At 45.4% G+C, this 19,366-nt stretch overlaps 1 protein-coding gene across 3 annotated transcripts in view; it reads left to right on the forward strand.

The window, feature by feature from the left end:
* TASOR (transcription activation suppressor) overlaps positions 1-19,366 on the forward strand; it is a 208,983-nt gene that overhangs the window by 11,076 nt on the left and 178,541 nt on the right. For 2 of the 3 annotated variants that reach the window (XM_073574135.1, XM_073574137.1), the window contains exons 4-8: positions 6,772-6,844; positions 10,882-10,973; positions 11,209-11,367; positions 11,794-11,921; positions 13,392-13,442. In XM_073574135.1, the coding sequence (XP_073430236.1) occupies positions 6,772-6,844; positions 10,882-10,973; positions 11,209-11,367; positions 11,794-11,921; positions 13,392-13,442 (503 nt within the window). The remainder of the gene's footprint in view (positions 1-6,771; positions 6,845-10,881; positions 10,974-11,208; positions 11,368-11,793; positions 11,922-13,391; positions 13,443-19,366) is intronic. The other variant, XM_073574136.1, reaches the window with a different exon arrangement.

Raw genomic sequence — 19,366 nt, forward strand, 5'->3', positions numbered from 1 at the left:
TAGGAGGCGGACCGGGATCTCCCCAGATCCGCATTTAATCCTTTTCTTTTCAGGTTTTAGTTGTGTTTTTTAATGATTTCCCCTTTTCCAGATACAGCATCAGGAAATGGGATGTGAGTTCATCCTGCTTTTCCTATTAATGCGGCTGAGCGAGCAATGTGGTATTGCCCACATCGCAACTCTCAGGACCGCAGGCAGGACCTTTCCCTATCACCCTCGGGTGCTATGGGCTTATAACGGTGGCCGGTCCTAGCCGAGTACCCTCCTCACCCCTCTCCCGGGACAGGGCTGAGAGGAAGACGGCGGTCGCCAGCGGTGACGTTTCCCCTACCATGAGCCGTCTTCTGCACCATACGGACATAGTGCGGGTACTGAGGATCGTTTCTCCCAGCGGCCTGCTGGCTATCGTTGGCCCCTGCGGTCATCCTCCTCAAGGACGTCAGGTAAGCGGATCCAGATGTCCCCTCCAGCCCCGCTCTCAAATATGGACCCTGGCCGACCCATCAGCCCTGCAGCGTTACAGCCAGTACTGCGCTGTATTAAAATACAGCCCTGCACCACGCTATCAGGATCAGTACTTTTTGAATTTCCCGCCAGTTTTCCTTCTCCAAGCGCTGTTAGACGCGCTTATCATCGGGGGGTTCAGCGGTGGCCTCCACAGGCAGCATCCTACCCGGTGGCTGCCCTGTCCCTGTGACTTTCCTATCCCTGTGGCCTCCCGGTCTCTGTGGGTCCTGTCCTGTTGGTTTCTTTGCTCCGGGCGCGCCATCGCTCATGAGGGCAGAGGGAGCACTTTCACTTTCGTTTAAAAAAAAAAAAAAAAAAGTTAAGGAAGCTTCTCCCCTCTCCCTGCGCGCGCCTTCTTCGCGCACTTTTACAGCATATCACAGGGCTGCTTTCACTTTAGCCCTGTCAGTGGGACATTTACCGCGCCCCCTCCTCGGTCCTCTTCCAATCAGGGCTTGGCGATTAAGCCCCGCCCACCGCTAGCGTCTCTTCCTGCCTCTCTCTTCACAAGATTTCTTCCTGGGGACACAACGCTGGTTTTTCTGCATCTGAACCTCGGTAAGCTCGGCGCTGCTTCAGCTGACGCTAGATTTAGCTCCCCTCCGCAGTTCCGCATCAGGCAGTGTTAAAAAAAAAAACAAACCAAAAAACATATGCCCAATCCTGCAGGGGCTCTCTGCTCTAGGACCCACCGCTGTAAAAAGAAGTGGGTATCAGGTCAGTCGTCTCCCTTCTGTCCGTCCTGCAGCCCTTCCTCCATGTCTGCCCCTCAGGAGCACTCCGAGCCCGGGTTGAGAGCACCCCACCCCCTACTGGACTGTGGCGATGTCTCAGTTGGTCTCTGATCTCACGAAAGTGTCTCAATCTCTTGTCCAGGTCTTACAGCGGTTACCCCAGCTATCTGCAGCCACCTGTGCGCCGACCGCCTCTCACGGTGAGTCGCCAGCACCTGACCGTGACACTCAGACGGACAAGCCGGGTAGGGGCTCTAGGAAGCGAGTCCTGTCTGGCTCTTCTTCCAGTTCGCAGGGTCCCTCCGCTTCTCCCAGGCTACGCTCTTTGTCTCCATCCTCAACAGACGATCCTAGGTCAGACGATAATTCCCAATCTGGATCTGACTCAGAAGCGGACAACATAGCTAGAACTCGGGATATGGTAGTCTCTTATCGGCTATATTCCAAACTCTCAAGATAAAGGAGGATAAGGCACCCCCTCAGGAATGCCCTGTTTCCTTTAAGAAAGCGAGGCTTCCATCTCGAACCTTTCCTAATCACAAAGAGTTCGACACTTCCTTAGCCAATCACTGGCTACATCCTGAGAAACATTTTTCAGGCCGCAAGTACTCAGATGTACTATATCCCTTCGATGCAGATCTAGTCACGAAATGAACCAAAGCTCCCGAGGTAGATCCACCAGTTTCTCGGATTTCCTCTAAGACGGTTCTTTCCCTTCCGGACGGAGCTTCTCTTAAAGATCCAACAGACAAGCAAATAGAGTTGTTGGCTAAGTCAATTTTTGAGGCATCCGACGCTTCCCTCTGTCCTATCTTCGCCTCCGCTTGGGTGGCGAAGGTCATTTCGGCTTGGGCAAAGATTCTGCGCAAACGCATTTCAGCAGCAGCTCCTCAGGACGAGCTGGCGGATTTAGTAGACCAATTTAGTCACGCGGGCAAATACCTTTTGGCTGCCTCCTTGGACGCGGCTGGGTGCGTAGCAAGAGCTAACAGCAACATAGTAGCCATACGCCGCATTCTTTGGCTGAAGTCGTGGAATACGAATCTCTGATGCCACTGGTGGAAAGAGCATTTCCCTTCCCCAGTCCCGCCCTAAGAGGTTCTTTAACAGGAAGGCTTCTCGGCCATTTAGGTCATTTCGCCCCTCCTCTCCCGCAGAAGGTTCATCCCAGCAGTACCGGCATCCTGCTTCCAGAGACCGGAGAAAGCCTTCTTATAACCAAGCTCCCCGCTGGAGATCCAGAGGTCAGCCCTCCAGGTCCTCAGGCTCCCGATCTGGCAGATTTTCATCTAAGTGACGGGTCACCCGCACCTGGAAATCTTTCCAGGGTGGGAGGCAGACTTTCCTCTTTCAAAGACGCATGATTATCCATTATCGACGACGCTTGGGTCAGGGAAATCATCACATCCGGATTCAAAATCGAGTTTTCTTCTCCCCCAGTCGCTTCTTTCTGTCTCGATCCCCAAGACAGCGATCACAGATCCCAGGGTTCCTTCAGGCCGTCTCCTCCCTCCTTTGCGCAGGGGTCATCGTTCCCGTTCCTGCAAACGAACGGTTTTTTAGGGTTGTACTCGAATCTCTTCGTAGTCCCGAAAAAGGACGTCTCTCTTCGTCCAATTTTGGACCTCAAGTTGCTCAATCGCCACGTGAAGATCCGGAGAGTTTCTCTGCTCTGTGGACATACAGGATGGCTACCTCCACATCCCCATTTCTCTGCGGCATCAGATACCTCCTCTTTGCGATTCAGGACAATCGCTATCAGTTCATGGCCCTCCCCTTTGGACTAGCCTCCGCTCCCCGTGTCTTTACGAGGGTGATGGCAACAGTCAGGGTCATCCTTCGATCCAGAGGGATTCTTATCATTCCTTACCTGGACGATCTCCTGGTCAAGGGTTCGTCCTGCCAAGACTGTCTTCACAGTCTTCAGATAACCTTGGATGCCCTCAGCCGCCTCGGATGGATAGTCAACGAGGAGAAGTCCATCCTGCGCCCTACCCAACGTCTGATTTTTTTTGGGCATGGAGTTCGATACGAATCTAGCCCGGGTGTTTCTACCGAGGGACAAGTTTTCAACCCTTTCCAAAGGGATCCAGTCCCTACAACGCTCGAGGATCTAGTCCCTTCGGTCCTGCTCGAGGGTCCTGGGGAAGATGATAGCTTCCATGGAAGCAGTGCCCTTCGCACAATTCCACTCTCGCCCTCTCCAACTGTTCCTCCTGTCAGTCTGGGACAAGACCTCGTTTTCTCTGGACCACCCCATTCTTCTTCCGCTCAGAGTCAGACAATCGCTGACTTGGTGGCCATTGCCGGCGTCAGTTCTCCGCGGAAGGTCTTTTCTTCCGCCTAGGTGGCAGGTCTTCACCACCGATGCCAGTCTCCTAGGATGGGGGGCGGTTTACCATCAGAAAACGGTCCAATCAGGGCAATCCTCCTTGCTCTCCTTCGTTGGCAGCATCTCCTCGTAGGCAAACCAGTCCGCATTCAGTCAGACAACGCCACGGCTGTGGCGTACAAAAACCACCAGGGCGGTGCTCACACCAGGCAGGTAATGTCAGAAGTGGCAAGGATACTGCGCTGGGCAGAGCGTCACGTTCCGGCGATCTCCGCTGTTCACATTCCAGGGGTGGAGAATTGGGCAGCCGACTTCTTGAGTCGCCAAGGTCTAGCGTCAGGCGAATGTTCCCTTCATCCCACAGTCTTCAGTCAGATATGCCAGCGTTGGGGCATCCCGGACGTCGATCTCATGGCATCTCGGATGAACAACAAAGTTCCTCACTTTGTAGCTAGGTCCAGGGATCCTCTAGCCGTCGCTCGCGACACCCTAGTAATTCTATGGTCCCAGTTCCAGCTGCCTTACCTGTTTCCTCCCCTTGCCCTCATTCCAAGAGTGGTCAAAAAGATAAAGTCAGAGGGCATCCCAGTCATCCTAGTGGCTCCAGACTGGCCGAGACGCCCTTGGTACACGGGTTGGTGAACATGCTCGTGGACGTCCCCTGGAGGCTTCCAGACCGTCCAGATCTTCTCTCGCTAGGCCCTCTTTACCACCAGAATTCTCAGTCTCTGAGTGTAACGGCATGGCCGTTGAGGCCGCAATTCTGAAGGATTCAGGGTTTTCCAGCCGGGTCATTCAGACCATGATCAAGGCTCGGAAGCCAGCTTCCTCCCGCATTTACCATAGGTACTGGAAGGCCTTTTTCCGTTGGAGCGATAACTATGTTCTTCCACTGTCATTCTCCATTCCATCCATTCTTCGTTTCCTCCAATCTGGTTTGGATGCGGGCCTATCCCTCAGTACTCTCAAAGGCCAGGTGTCTGCCCTAGAATCCTCTTCCAGAAGGATCTAGCTTCCTTACCGCAAGTGAAGACTTTTCTCCAAGGAGTCGCCCATGTGGCTCCTCCTCATCATTCTCCGATAGATCCATGGGATCTCAATCTTGTTCTTGGCGCCCCCCAGAAGGCGCCGTTCGAACCAATCCAGGACATCCCTCTGTCTTTTTCTTTCATGGCAGGTGTCTTTTCTAATCGCCATTACTTCCATCAGGAGAGTTTCTGAGCTGGCGGCCTTATCCTGTCGTTCTCCGTACCTTATCCTCCACCAAGATAAGGTTGTTCTCAGGCCAGTTCCTTACTTCCTTCCAAAAGTGGTATCTCCCTTTCACATTAACGAAGATATCGTCCTTCCATCGTTTTGTCCTGCGCCTGCTCATCCTCTGGAAAAGTCGCTCCACAAACTGGACGTAGTGAGAGCCTTGCGTGTTTACCTTGCCAGGACCGCTTCTTTTCGCCAATCTGATTCCCTGCTTCTCATTTCTGAGGGTCGCCGGAAAGGTTTTCCGGCCTCCGATTCCACAATTGCTCGCTGGATTCGGTCTACCATCCTGGAAGCCTATCGACTTCAGGAGAAACGGCCCCCTCCGGGAGTGAAAGCACACTCCACCCGGGCTGTTCGGGCTTCTTGGGCTGTGCGACACCAGGCTTCGGCCTCACAACTTTGCAGGACCGTGACCTGGTCGTCTTTGCACACCTTTGCGAGGTTCTACAGGGTTCATACCCAGGCCTCGTCTGATGCAGCTCTTGGTAGGAAGGTTCTGCAGGCGGCGGTCGCGCACCTGCCGAGCTAAGCTCTTCCTTCTGTCGTTCCTTTTATTGCTGTTCCCACCCTCGGGACTGCTTTGGAACGTCCCATGGTATTCTGTGTCCCCCAATAAGGCGATAAAGAAAGAGGGATTTTGGGTTCTTACCGTAAAATCTCTTTCTTGGAGCCTTCATTGGGGGACACAGCACCCTCCCTGTTTAAGTTGTACTGTGCTGGGTCTTCGAGTCCCTTGTTGGGTTGGTACATATGTTCATGGTTTTTGGTTGCTTCTCCTACTGCTTTTTCACCAACTGAGGTGCTTGGTGCCTGTCGGTGGGTGTATACTGCCAGGGAGGAGCTAATTTTCTTGTTTTGCATAGTGTCAGCCTCCTAGCAGCAGCAGCTTACACCCATGGTATTCTGTGTCCCCCCATGAAGGCTCCAAGAAAGAGATTTTACGGTAAGAACCCAAAATCCCTCTTTTTCCCCCATTGACTTGCAGTACTGGCGGATCTTGACGGATGGCCATCCATCGGATCCGTTTTTTTGCGGCTCCGCCAATTTTTTTCGTCCGCCGACTTGCCCGGACGGAGCTTGTAATGGTTTCTTGGCAGAAGGATCCGCATTTTTGTACTGCGCATGCCCGGAGGAATGATCTCAGGCGGAAATTTAACCCTGAAATCACTTCTGGCGAACGGTAACAAAAATTCATTCTCTCCCTCTCCCTCCCCCCCTTTAAAACTATTCAGCCAACGGATCTGTCAAAATACCGGTCCGCTGGCATCCGTTAACTTCAGTTACCAACGGATCCGCTGTCCGCCATTTTGGCGGATTTTAACTGACAAGAAAAAACTGAAGTGTGAAACAGGCCTTATTCTGAAAGTTACGTGAAAGTATAGTCTCTCTTTAGGTTTCAAATCAATGGAAGTAGTTTTTTTCAAAATTTGCTTCTTTCGCCACTTATGATTTATTTTGCTCAGTGCTGCATCTTTACCTTAAAAATACAAAAGCTAAAGACTGTCATCTCTGGAAGGTTGAGCAGAGTGAACAGGAGAGAGACATAGTGCTGCTGCCTTCTAGTAAGTGTTTTGCATCACTCCAGTGTTTGGATTCACAGCTACACTGCTTAGTATTGTCATATAATTTCCTCCTTGCTGCCGCCTCTTCTGAACATGTGCTACATAGACACAAGCAAATAGGAATCCCTCTGCCAGTGTGGAACATTTAGAAGCTAACTCCGGAATAACTGAATTAGAGCAAAAAATTACTGTAAAATGCAGGATACATGTCACATAAGACATCTAGTTTTGAAAAGTTATCTGAAATGGGTGAAATGACCCATAAAGGTTGATTGTAGGTCTATCTGTCCACTTTTGATGTGTGGTTCCCCTTTTTTTTGATTTCCTCAATACTGCGATGCCTTACTATTTTTGATGGGCATGCTTTTAATTCTAGGTTCAAACCATAAGTGAGAAAGGGTTACAAGTGGGAAATTCCAAATTAACAACCCTTGGAAAGTCCTCAATGGGTAAGTCACTGAAATCTTTAATTTTATTTTTTTTTTTTTTGGAGGGGGGAGGGACTTTAGTGACTCAAGAATAAGTTAAGGGTACTTAAACCACAGCACCGCTTTTTAACGGCGCTGAGGTTTAAGGTAATGGTACCCCCCAGTGTTGGAGTTTCTTTGGGGACTCAGCTGCTGGGGGTAGCAGAGACCACAGAGAACATGATTTGGGTTGGTTTTTACTGACCTCCGGTGTTGTGATCGCAGTTAACGGTATAACGGCGACCGTAAAAGTCCAATTTTTACACTTAATTTCTCTCTCCTGTGATGTGATCGCACATCAGAGGCGAGAGAAATAGGATCACCCACCCCCCTTCCACCCTGGTAACTACGTTGTCCCTGCATGACCCCCTGAAGTGTCCCCCAAGCTGCAGACTTCTTTCGAGAGAAAATAGCGGGCGCATACACAGTGCACCTGCTGAGATTTGCCAACACCTGGCAACAATAGATTTTTCCTATTGGTTCATTTTGATCACTGTGATAGACCCTATCACAGTGATCAATTAAAGGGGGATTTGATTTGCGATATTTATTTATTTATTTTTTTTAATCATCCCATTAGTTAGGGAAAAATAATAAAATTTAAAAAATATATGTATTTTCGTTAGTGTTAGGCTAAACTGGGTTGGGGATGTTAGGTTTGTGGTTAGGGTTGTGGCTAGAATGGGGGGGGGTTTCTATTGTTTAGGCACATCAGGGGCTCTCCCAACGCGACATGGCATCCACTCTCAATTCCAGCCAATTCTGCCTTGAAAAAGTCAAACGGCGCTCCTTCCCTTCCGAGCTCTGCCGTGCACCCAAATAGTGGTATACCTTCCACATATGGAGTATCGGTGTACTCGAACAAATTGCGCAACAACTTTAGGGGTCTAATTTCTCCTGTTACCCTTGGGAAAATAAAAATTTGGGGGCGAAAAGATCATTTTTGTGGATTTTTTTTTATTTTTATTTTCACGGTTCTACATTATAAACTTGGGGGTTCAAAGTGCTCCCCACACATCTAGATAAGTTCCTTGGGGGGAGGGGGGGGTCTAGTTTCCAAAATGGTGTCACTTGTGGGGGGTTTATACTATTTAGGCACATCAGGGGCTCTCCAAACGCGACATGGCATCCGATCTCAATTCTAGTCAAACCGCTCCTTCCCTTCCGAGCCCTGCTGTGCTCCCAAACAGTGGTTTACCCCCACATATGGGGTATCGTCGTATTCGAGAGAAATTGTACAACAAATGTTATGGTTCATTTTCTCTTTTTGCACTTGTGAAAATAAAAAAAAAATTGGTTCTGAAGTAAAATGTTTGTGAAAAGTTAAATGTTCATTTTTTTTTTTCTTTTCACATTACTTAAGATCCTGTGACGAACGTAAAAATAGTAACATAGTTGTTAAGGTTGAAGGAAGACTTTAAGTCCATCTAGTTCAACCCATCGCCTAACATGTTGATCCAGAGGAAGGCAAAAGGGTTAATAAACTTCCTGAATGTGATTTTGAACAGCTTCAGGGGTGCAGTTTTTCGAATGGTGTCACTTTTGTTTATTTTCTGTCATATAGGACCCTCAAAGTGACTTCAAATGTGATGTGGTCCCAAAAAAAAAAAATAAATTGTTTTGGAAATTCTGTTGTAAAAATGAGAAATCGCTGTTCAACTTTTAACCCTTAAAACTTCCTAACAAAAAAAATTTTGCTTCTAAAATTGTGCTGATGTAAAGTAGACATGTGGGAAATGTTGTTTATTAAGTATTTTGTGTGCAATATTTCTGGTTTAAGGGCATAATAATTAAGTTTAAAAATTGTGAAATTGTAAAAATTTTCATTTTTCTTCATAAATAAACGCAAGTCAGATCAAAGAAATTTTACCACGAACAGGATGTACATACACAATGTCACGAAAAAACATTCTCAGTATCCGCGGGATCCGTTAAAGTGTTCCAGAGCTATAACCGCATAAAGTTAGTGGTCAGCATTGTAAAAATTTGGCTTGGTCATTAAGTAGCAAATTGGCTGTCACTAAGGGGTTAAACTAGGCTGCTTATTTGTAAAGTTCCTGTTCCAATTAGCTGTTAATATTTTGTTAAGAGACACTTTTGGGGGGAAAAACACATTTCGTAGTGTCTCTAAAAAAAATTTTTTTTTATTTATTTCTGAAGTTGTATTTCTGTAGCATATACTACAGAATCAATTTTTATTAGAATTGTGGGGAGCCAACACCTCCCCACTCCCACCAGTCAACCGATTTTAGCTGTGTCCTCTGCTTGAGACTATACAGTTGATTAGAAGTGTGGCTTTCAGACTTTTATTCAATAATCTTTGTGCCCAAAGGTCTGCTATTCTGCAAAGCAAATATTCCCAAATCTGTTTAAGGCCTTGGGCTTCATTTTATTTTTAGTAATATTGGACCTACAGTGGGTAGGGAAAGTATTCAGACCTCTTTAAAATTTTCACTTTTTCATTGCATCCATTTGGTGCAATTAAAGTTAAAGTTAATTTTTTCCTCTTTAATGTACACTCTGCACCCCATCCTGACTGAAAAAAAGTAGAAATTTTTGCAAATTTATTAAAAGAAAAACTGAAATATCACATGGTCATAAGTTCTCAGACCCTTTGCTCAGACACTCATATTTAAGTCACATGCTGTCTCCATTTCCTTGTGATCCTCCTTGAGATGGTTCTACTAGTTCATTAGAGTCCAGCTGTGTTTAATTAAATTGATAGGACTTGATTTGTAAAGGCACACACCTGTCTATATAAGACCTCACAGTGCATGTCAGACCAAATGAGAATCATGAGGTCAAAGGTACTGGCCGAGGAGCTCAGAGACAGAATTGTGGCAAGGCACCCATCTGGCGACTCAAGGTTCCTAAGAGTACAATGGCTTCCATCATCCTTCAATGGAAGAAGTTTGGGACCACCAAAAGTCTTCCTGGACGTCTAGCCAAACTGAGCAATCGTGGGAGAAGAACCTTGGTGAGAGAAGAAAAGCAGAACCCCAAGATCACTGTGGCTGAGCTCCATAGATGCAATAGGGAGTTTGGAGAATGTTCCACAAAGTCAACTGTCACTGCAGCCATCCACCAGTCGGGCTTTTATGGCATATTGGCCCAACGGAAGCCACTCCTCAGTGCCAGGCATATGAAAGCCCACATAGTTTGCAAAAAAACACATGAAGGACTCTCAGACTATGAGAAACAAGATTCTCTGGTCTGATGAGACGAAGATAATTCTATCACCAAAAAGTTCTATCAGCGGTATGTGTGGAGAAAACCAGGCACTGCTCATCACCTGCCCAATACAATACCAACAGTGAAACGTGGTGGCAGCATCATGCTATGGGAGTGTTTTTCAGCGGCAGGGACAGGACGACTGGTTGCAATTGAAGGAAACATGAATGCGGACAAGTACAGAGATATCCTGGATGAAAACCTCTTCCAGAGTGCTCTAGACCTCAGACTTGGCCGAAGGTTCTCTTTCCAACAAGACAATGATCCTAAGCACACAGCTAAAATAACAAAGGAGTGGCTTCAGAACAACTCTTGATGAATTTTGACCTAAACCCAATTGAGCATCTTTGGAGAGACCTGAAAATGGCTGTCCACCAACGTTCACCATCGAACGTGACTGAGCTGGAGAGGATCTTCAAGGAAGAATGGCAGAGGATCCCCAAATCCAGGTGTGAAAAACTTGTTGCATCATTCCCAAGAAGACTCATGGCTGTGCTAGCTCAAAAAATTGCTTGTACTCCATACTGAGCAAAGAGTCTGAATACTTATACATTTGTGTTTTTTTTAAATTTTTTTTCCAGTCAAGATGGGGTGCAGAGTGTACATTAATGAGAAGAAAACTAACTTTTTTTGAATTAACCAAATGGCTACAATGAAACAGAGTGAAAAATTTAAAAGGGTCTGAATACTTTCTGTACCCACTGTAAATTTTGCTAGAGCGGAAATGTTTACCTCTGTTTTTGACTGACTTTTTTTTTTTTTTTTTTTTGTTTTGTTTTGTTCCTTAGGTGTGTACCTCTCGAAGTGCGCTGATTTATTGCAGGTTAATCCTTTAGAAGTAGGAACAACAGGATGTATTCTCATATTTAAAGTAATAAAGGTAATGTTTATTTAATAGCACTAACCAGGTTTATTCCTTTTTATGTGTTATTAAAGAGTTAGAACAACCCGGATCTCCCCATCACCCTTTAGAAGGAATGAACGGCAATGTTTTGAGGGCGATTTGCCATCTCTTAGCAATTTTTCATGCAAATTACTCCGTTTTTGATATTATAGCAAGGGATCTTTATTGACTGAATCTGGTTACCTGCTTTATGTTGAATTCTTTTTCATAGGGAAAAATGAAAGCAGTTTATGATAACTTTAGGAATAACCAGGAGTCTTTTTCTGGCGCTACCATTCTGGATCCAGCGCCTAAACACGAGTGTCATGTGTTAAAGAACATGAATGCAGTCACAACCCTGCTGTCTTACAGGGCATTTGAGCGTTCTCAGGTAACATTTTATCTGTATGTACTGTATTTGTACTTGCGGATTAAAATCCCTCAGCCTCTAATATATCTCAGTGCCTTAGGCTGAAGTATTCTTATAAAGAAAAGACCTGTTCTGCTTTTGTATGTAGTCCATATTAAAGCACCTTTAAAAAAAAAAAAAAAAAAAGTGTGTATGTGTGTGTGTATGTGTGTGTGTATATATATATATATATATATATATATATATATATATATATATATATATATATATATATATATATATATATTTATTTATAAAACACACATTGAACACAGCTCTTGTCCTGTTGTGCGTAATCAATATCAGTCATGATCTTCTAAAAAAAAAATATTTTGAATTGTGTATATGTAATGTAAAAATAAAGATGTAATAAGCTTCAATTTCCTAAACTAATTTCCCTGTCTTTAGTATTATTTCTATGAGTATGGATTTGATGAAATTCTCAAGAGACCTCGCCACGTGTGTCCATACGCTGTTGTGTCATTTTTATACAAGACCGTTCCGAAACCAAGACGACCATCTTCACCTCTGCCAGGGTTAGTAGTTTATCTCCATTTTATGCTTTCCAGTCTACCCTATCATTTGGTGGCGAAAACGTTATTCATTTTGAAGGTTGTGTAATGGACAGTATGCATCCGGTTGCAATGGACCTCATTCTTTTGATGCAGTAAACCGCATGAAATTAGAGCTGTCTTCTTCAAGGTCTTAAGGGTCAGGAAGCAGACCGTGGAATCTAAACTTTTCGGTTTTGGCCACCATCACCTTAAGTGTGTGATATGTGATCATTGGATCACATATTACGCCACCTAACCAATCAGGGCATGCATACCCTTTGTAACAAAGAGTTTTCCATACTAAAGGGATGAGAAAATAAGCAGGTTCAACTAGTCACCGCCTTGAGCCTAACCAGGGCACTGATCGACCGTGAAGTGGATGTTTTCTATCACTGAAGATTGTGGATTTAAGTTGCACCAAGCACTTTCACCCAACAATAAACACACTTTAATAAAGATTGTACATTTTACACTATCACTTATCCCAGTCCATACCAGATCTTCTCCTGTGACCGCTTGTTTATTAATACCATCTGCTTCCAGTCCTGTCTTTATTAGTAAATACTAGAGATGTGCAGTTCAATATGTTCTGCCCTGGTCTGGCATTCCGTCTGATCCCCTCTGGCAGCCAGTCTTTACTTCTTCCCCCACCATACTGTGTGCCTCTGGTTCTTACTAGACCCTGCAACTTAATGATATCGCCATGCCTTGATGGCACCTAAGAAGTGAAGATTTGGCTACCACAGAGGACCATACTAGATGCCGGACCAGGAAAGTGCAAATGTAATTGCTCATCGCTAGTAAATACTATTTTCTTCCTTTGGCCTATTGATGTGCCATTTCTTCAATGTCCATACTTCCTCGCAGTGTCTAGGGTCTTGCCCTATTAAAAAGGGTAATAATTCTTAGTTGTCCGTTTTATTTCATGTATTGTTTAAGAGGAATAATAGGAACTGCACAACGTGGACATAAGGTAGATGCTCCACGGTGGCTCACAGAGCTGACTTTTTTAACTTGGCCTTTTTCAGATCAGGTTTTTAGGGATTGTGAGTTACTGAAGTATAGGGGAGGATAAGGAATTCCTGATCACATGTCCCATGTGGTCCCAACACCATGAATTTGCTACCAGATCCTACATTAGTCGTAAGCTACTTGGGAAACATTGAAAGCACTGCTGGGGACGAAGTAGTTGGTCAGATATGTCCCCTCCCGCTTGGCTAGACTGACCGGTCTCTCTCTATAAACGCATACTGAGACCTGATAATTTAGCTGAGCTGAAAGAAACTGGCAGGGACCTGCCGAATGGACTCCCTGCCGTGTCTTTACCTATGTCTTGTACTGAAAAGCCGCACCCTCATTCTTACATTCTTAGTTTTACTAAAAAATACTGTCTTGCTTTTAGAATATACTTTAGCTTGTGTAATTCACACTATCATTTTTCGTATTTGCAAGGGAAAAAAAGAGTTTTGAGGAGGAAGTTGTGTGCAGACGTAGTCATGTGTGGTATGTATGAATTCTGAACATTTTACATATTTACATAGTGCTGCTAAGGGTTAATAGTAATAAGTATAGAGATGATAAAAAATTGCAAGCAAATTCAATGATTATTAACCTGATAATCAAGTTGTGGTAGTGAGTGTGAATCTATTTGTATTCCTAATCCCTGCCTGTTGTGTTTTTAAAGTGTGAATATTTTTAACAGCTTTTCAAGGAATAAGCATGAGGTCTTGTAAGTGTGATATACACTTATCTGGCATGTCTTGGCCTAATATCTTACAATGTATGTGGTATGTAAGACTGAATGCTAATTATAGTCACATGTGACTCGTTTGTCATAAAATTGTATGATCATGGATGTGGTTGTAAATTGCTGCTGTACTTGTCTGGTTGTCTGATTTTAATAAGTAGATATATATGTTCTGAAGTCTACACTCTTTAACCTCTTGACCCTTTATTATTTAAAGGGTTATTCTGACCTTCCAAGATAGATGCACTTACAAAATCAACTTTGCAATTTATATAAAATTCGGCGCCTACTTTCCTTTCTGAACTTATAATTTTTAATTTTGTTTACTGCTTATTGCCAAGGGTCCAGCAGCCACTGGGGCAGTCTGGCAGCACGTGCAGTACTTGAAAGATCTTTCTTAATGCACTTCTAAGGCTGAGTTCACACGTGGCGTTTTTTTCGCGTTTCCGCGGCGGTTTTAACAGCGTGATTTTGTTGCGAAAACTAAGTATCCCATGCATTCCTATGGGATTCCGCAATGCTGTGCTAATGCTGCAGTTTTTACCGCGGCGGAATCGCTTCGCGGTAAAAACCGCAGCATGCTCATTAATTTTTCGCAATCGCAGCGATCCTGCACCCATAGGAATGCATTGTTCCGCTTACTTCCCGCATGTGGCTGTGCACACCATGCGGAAAGTAAGCAGAACATTTGCAGATGGTACTCACGGTCCGGAGGAGAGGAGACTGTCCTCCGGGCTTTGGGTACCATATCCCTGTAAAAAATAGAATTTAAAATAAAAAATATTGTTAATCTCACTTTCCGGCGTCCCGCGCAGCCTTCCCGCTTCTCTCCACGCTCTCGTCCCCAGTAATCCTTTGCGAAAATGCCCGCGATGGCGTCCGTTCTCACGGGATCGCGAAGTCTCGCGGTCATTCGCGCGACGTCATCGCGATCCCGCGAGAACGGACGTCATCGCGGGCATTTTCGCAAAGGATTACTGGGAACGGCTGCGCGGGACGTCGAAAGGTAAGAATAACACTTTTTTTTTTTTTTTTTACATTTTATCTTTTACTACTGATGCTGCATAGGCAGCCTCAATAGTAAAAAGTTGGTCACACTCGTCAAACACTATGTTTGACGAGTGTGACCAACCTGTCAATCAGTTCTCCAAGCGATGCTACAGATCGCTTGGAAAACGCTAGCATTTTGCAAGGTAAATACGCTTGTAAAATGCTAGTTTTTCCGCGGGAAAATCGCAGGAATTTAAAATGCGATTTTCCCGCGGAATGGAATTCCGGAATTCTCGCGGTAATTTCGGCGAGAGTTCCGGCATGTGTGAACTTAGCCTAAGCACTTCACTGAGGCTAGCAAGGCTCAATAGAAGGCACTCTTCCTTCCTGATCGCGGCCAGCTTCACTTCCACAGTGTCAGTCGTGGCAAACCTTTATTGCAAAAGTTCCGGAGGATGGGGAACTGTCCACTCCTGGTTAAAAAAAAAAAAAAAAGTCTTTTAACCCCTTAATGCAATATCAAGAATGTATCTGATCAATAGGGCAAGAACTGAGCTCTCTCCACACGCGGCAGAAACTGGCTCTATTACATAGCTACATGTGTCACTAAGGCCATGTTCACACGCTCAGTATTTTTATCAGTATTTTACATTAGTGTTTGTAAGCCGTAACCAGGAATTGGAGGAAAATGAAAAAGTGGTGCACATACTTTTATTATACTTTTCCTCTGTTAGGAGTAACTGACAAATACTGAACATGTAAACGTGGACTAACATTTGCAGTTGGAGCTGAGCCCTACCTGCAGCAGATAATAATTTATATTCTGCTGTTAATCTCTGACTGTGGCATTTAAATGGAACATGTGTCAATGCTAGCATTTACGAGCTCCCTGCATTTCCCTATGATGTGAACGCGTGGTGCTGATTGATTACTATGGCAGCGGGGGGCCTGCTAAAGGCCCCCCTTTGCCACCACCTTGGGCCTCCTCTGAAGCTTGGCCTATATACTGAGCTTCAAAGGAGACCAGAATTTACACTAACCTGTAATACTGTGGTATTGCAATATATAATATAAGCTAACATGATTGCAAGTTCAAGTCTATAGGAACTAAAAAGAAACATATGCCGTAGTTAAAAAAAAACAAAAAACACAAAAACAAAAAAAAACAAAATCCAAGTTAAAAAAACAAACATAATTTCATATCATCCCCTTTTCCCTTTATTAAAAGTAAAGAAATCAATAACATAAATATTTAGTATCTTCACATTCTATAAAAATGAATATTTAGCCCCTTAGTAGCCGGGACCACTTTGTGGTAACTCTGGAATGTTTTTTGTCCTTTGTGATTATGTCTCGTTTCTGCATTTGTTTATAAACATATCAGAAATGTTCAAAAAATTTAAATTTTTGAACTTTGATTAGCCCTTTAATTCAGATACTCATACCACACAAACATTAGTCAATTACATTTCCCTCACATCATGAGCACCATTTGTAAAATGTTTTATTTTGTTAGAATTTTAGAAGGTTTAAAAAAAAAATGTAGCAGTACTTTCATTTCTTTTTTTAATGAAAAATGCAACACATTTTTTTTAGGGACCTATTACGTCATGAAGTGACTTTGGGGGTCCTATATATTGTAAGCATCCAAAAGTGATACCATTTTAAAATGGCACCCCCTCAACATCTCAAAATTGAAATATATTCACAAAAAAGAGAAATCAGGCCTAAAAAATGGCACTTCCCATCAAACATTAATCCTACAAAAAATGGAAGTCAATGCCCAATTTTAAAAAATAGTAATCCATCTTTATTCAAACAAGCATGTTTTTTAAAAAGTAAACAATGGAGATACGTATGCAAAAAAAATTTTTTTTTTCTACAACAAGTGTAAACTAATCCCTACACAACAGGTGTCCACACAATGAATTCCATTATCAACAAAGCAGAAGCTCTCTTGCAAAAATACAGCTCACTAACAAAAAGATAATTAATATTTAGCTTGCAAATTGCAAAAGTGCATAGCAGCAAAAAATTCCCAAAATTTTTCCAAAATGCAAAGAAACAAATTCAATAAGCAGCTTGTCAGTGTGCAATGTTAGCGGCTATGTCTGCAAAGTGCAAACAGTGCCCAGGAACTTAGGAAGTAATGGAGATTTGAAATCTATAAGGAATCATTGAGTGGAAAATAACACCAGAATAACTGTACCTGACCTGTGAGCAGTCTTGACACCCTGATGAGCGTTTCGCGTATAGCTTCTTTCCTTATAGATGTCAAAAGACGACTTTTGCTCCTTCAGCAAGTCTGGCTGCCTATTACAGAAGACAGGTGGGTCAGGGAACTAGTGTCTTCCAGATACAAGATAGAGTTCACTTCCAACCCTCCAAACCGGTTCTTCTTCTCTGTCCCCCCCCCAAAACCACCTGGGAAGGCTCGTGCCTTCCACCAAGCGGTTTCCTCCCTTCTTCAAGCAGGAGTCATAGTATCGGTTCCCGCGTCCGAGGGTTCTACTCCAATCTATTCGTAGTCCCCAAGAAAGGAGGCAGCGTACGTCCCATATTGGACCTAAAACAACTCAACAAATATGTACGGGTTCGTCACTTTCGCATGGAGTCCCTTCGGTCCATCATTGCGTCCATGGAGAAGGGAGAATATCTCGCCTCCATAGACATACAAGACGCATACCTGCATATACCGATTGATCCCGCCCATCAGAGATTTCTCAGGTTCGCAATCGACCAGGGCCACTACCAAATCGTGGCTATCCAATTCGGACTCGCCACGGCTCCCAAAATGTTTACCAAGATCATGGCAGCCACCATGGACGTTCTACACTCCAGAGGCATAGCAGTCGTTCCATACCCGAACGATCTCATCAAAGCTTCCACCTTCAAGGACTGCGAGCTCAGCGTCTCAATCACAATCGACACTGAGTCGCCTGGGCTGGTTAGTCAACCTACAAAAGTCATCGACTACCCCGAGTTAGTCTCTGACCTTCCTGGGGATGCTATTCGACACCTCCAGGGGTCTGGTGCTCCTTCCCAAGGACAAGGCACTGGCTCTCCATCTAGGAGTTCGCATCCTCCCCCCCGATCTCTCCGGTTTGCCATGAGAGTCCTCGGCAGGATGGCGGCAGCAATGGAAGCGGTCCCATTTGTCCAGTTTCACATCAGGCCTCTTCAACTAGCCATTCTCAAGTCCTGGGACAGGAATCCTTTTTCCCTCGACAGGGAGTTCCAGCTGACATCGTCAACCAGGAGGTCCCTGCACTGGTGGCTCCAGCCAACCTCGCTTGCAGGAGGGAAATCCTGGAGATTTGGGCCATCCTCCTGGCGTTGAGAGCCTCTTGTCACTTACTGGCAGCCTCTCATATCAGAGTACAGTCGGACAATGCCACGGCGGTGGCATATGTGAACCACCAAGGCGGGACCCGCAGTACCCAGGTGATGAGAGAAGTGACACACATCCTCTGCTGGGCGGAAGACACGGGGTCGGTACTCTCTGCGGTCCACATTCCGGGTGTGGACAACTGGGAAGCCGACTTCCTCAGCAGACAAGGAATGGACTCTGGAGAGTGGTCTCTCCATCCCGAAATTTTTCGCCAGATCTGCCATCGCTGGGGGACCCTGGATGTGGACCTAATGGCATCCCATCTCAATGCCAAGGTCTCCAATTTCATGGCCAGAACACACGATCCGCGGTCGCTCGGAGCAGATGCCCTGGTTCAGGACTGGACCCAGTTCTAGCTTCTGTACATTTTTCCACCTCTCCCCCTGATATCCAGAGTGGTGAGGAAGATCAAACAAGAGGGAGTTCCAACCGTCCTAATCGCGCCGGACTGGTCCAGACGTACATGGTACGCCGACATTGTACAACTTACAGCAGACGCCCCCTGGCGTCTCCCCGACCGTCCTGATCTTCTGTCACAAGGCCCGTTCTACCACCAGAACTCAGGGGCTCTCAATTTGATGGCGTGGCCCTTGAGACCTTGGTTCTAACCCAGGCAGGGCTCTCACCGGACGTCATTGGAACCATGATCAGGGCACGGAAGCCAGCCTCCGCCAAGATTTATTACCGTACCTGGAGAGCCTTCTTTACCTGGTGCGAATCTCGTGGCCAGATCCCACTCCCTTACTCCCTCCCCAAAATACTTGGTTTTGTCCAATCGGGTCTGGACGCCAGGCTGTCCCTGGGCTCGCTTAAGAGCCAGGTGTCAGCGCTCTCAGTGCTTTTTCAGAGACGCATTACTAACAAGCCGCAAGTAAGGACTTTTCTTCAGGGGGTTTCCCGATTGGTTCCCCCCTACAGACGTCCACTAGAAACGTGGGACCTCAACCTGGTACTGACAGCATTGCAGGAGCCACCTTTTGAACCCCTTAGGGAAGTTCCACTCCGCCTTCTATCCCAGAAGGTGGTCTTTCTGGTGGCAATCACCTCGCTACGCAGGGTGTCTGAACTGTCAGCACTCTCCTGCAGATTGTCCCTCCTGGCTTTTCACCAGGACAAGGTAGTTCTCCGTATGGTCCCATCCTTCCTTCCGAAGGTTGTGTCCGACTTCCACCCCAGTGAGGAAATTTCACTGCCATCCCTTTGCCCGATTCCGGTTCATCGGGTGAAGAATGCTCTGCATACGCTTGACCTCGTCAGGGCATTGCGTATATACGTGTCTAGGACTGCGCCCTTCCGGAA

This window comes from Dendrobates tinctorius, unplaced genomic scaffold (genome assembly GCF_039654945.1).
Source record: "Dendrobates tinctorius isolate UK_male_01 unplaced genomic scaffold, ASM3965494v1 ptg000038l, whole genome shotgun sequence".
NCBI classification, from domain to species: domain Eukaryota; kingdom Metazoa; phylum Chordata; class Amphibia; order Anura; family Dendrobatidae; genus Dendrobates; species Dendrobates tinctorius.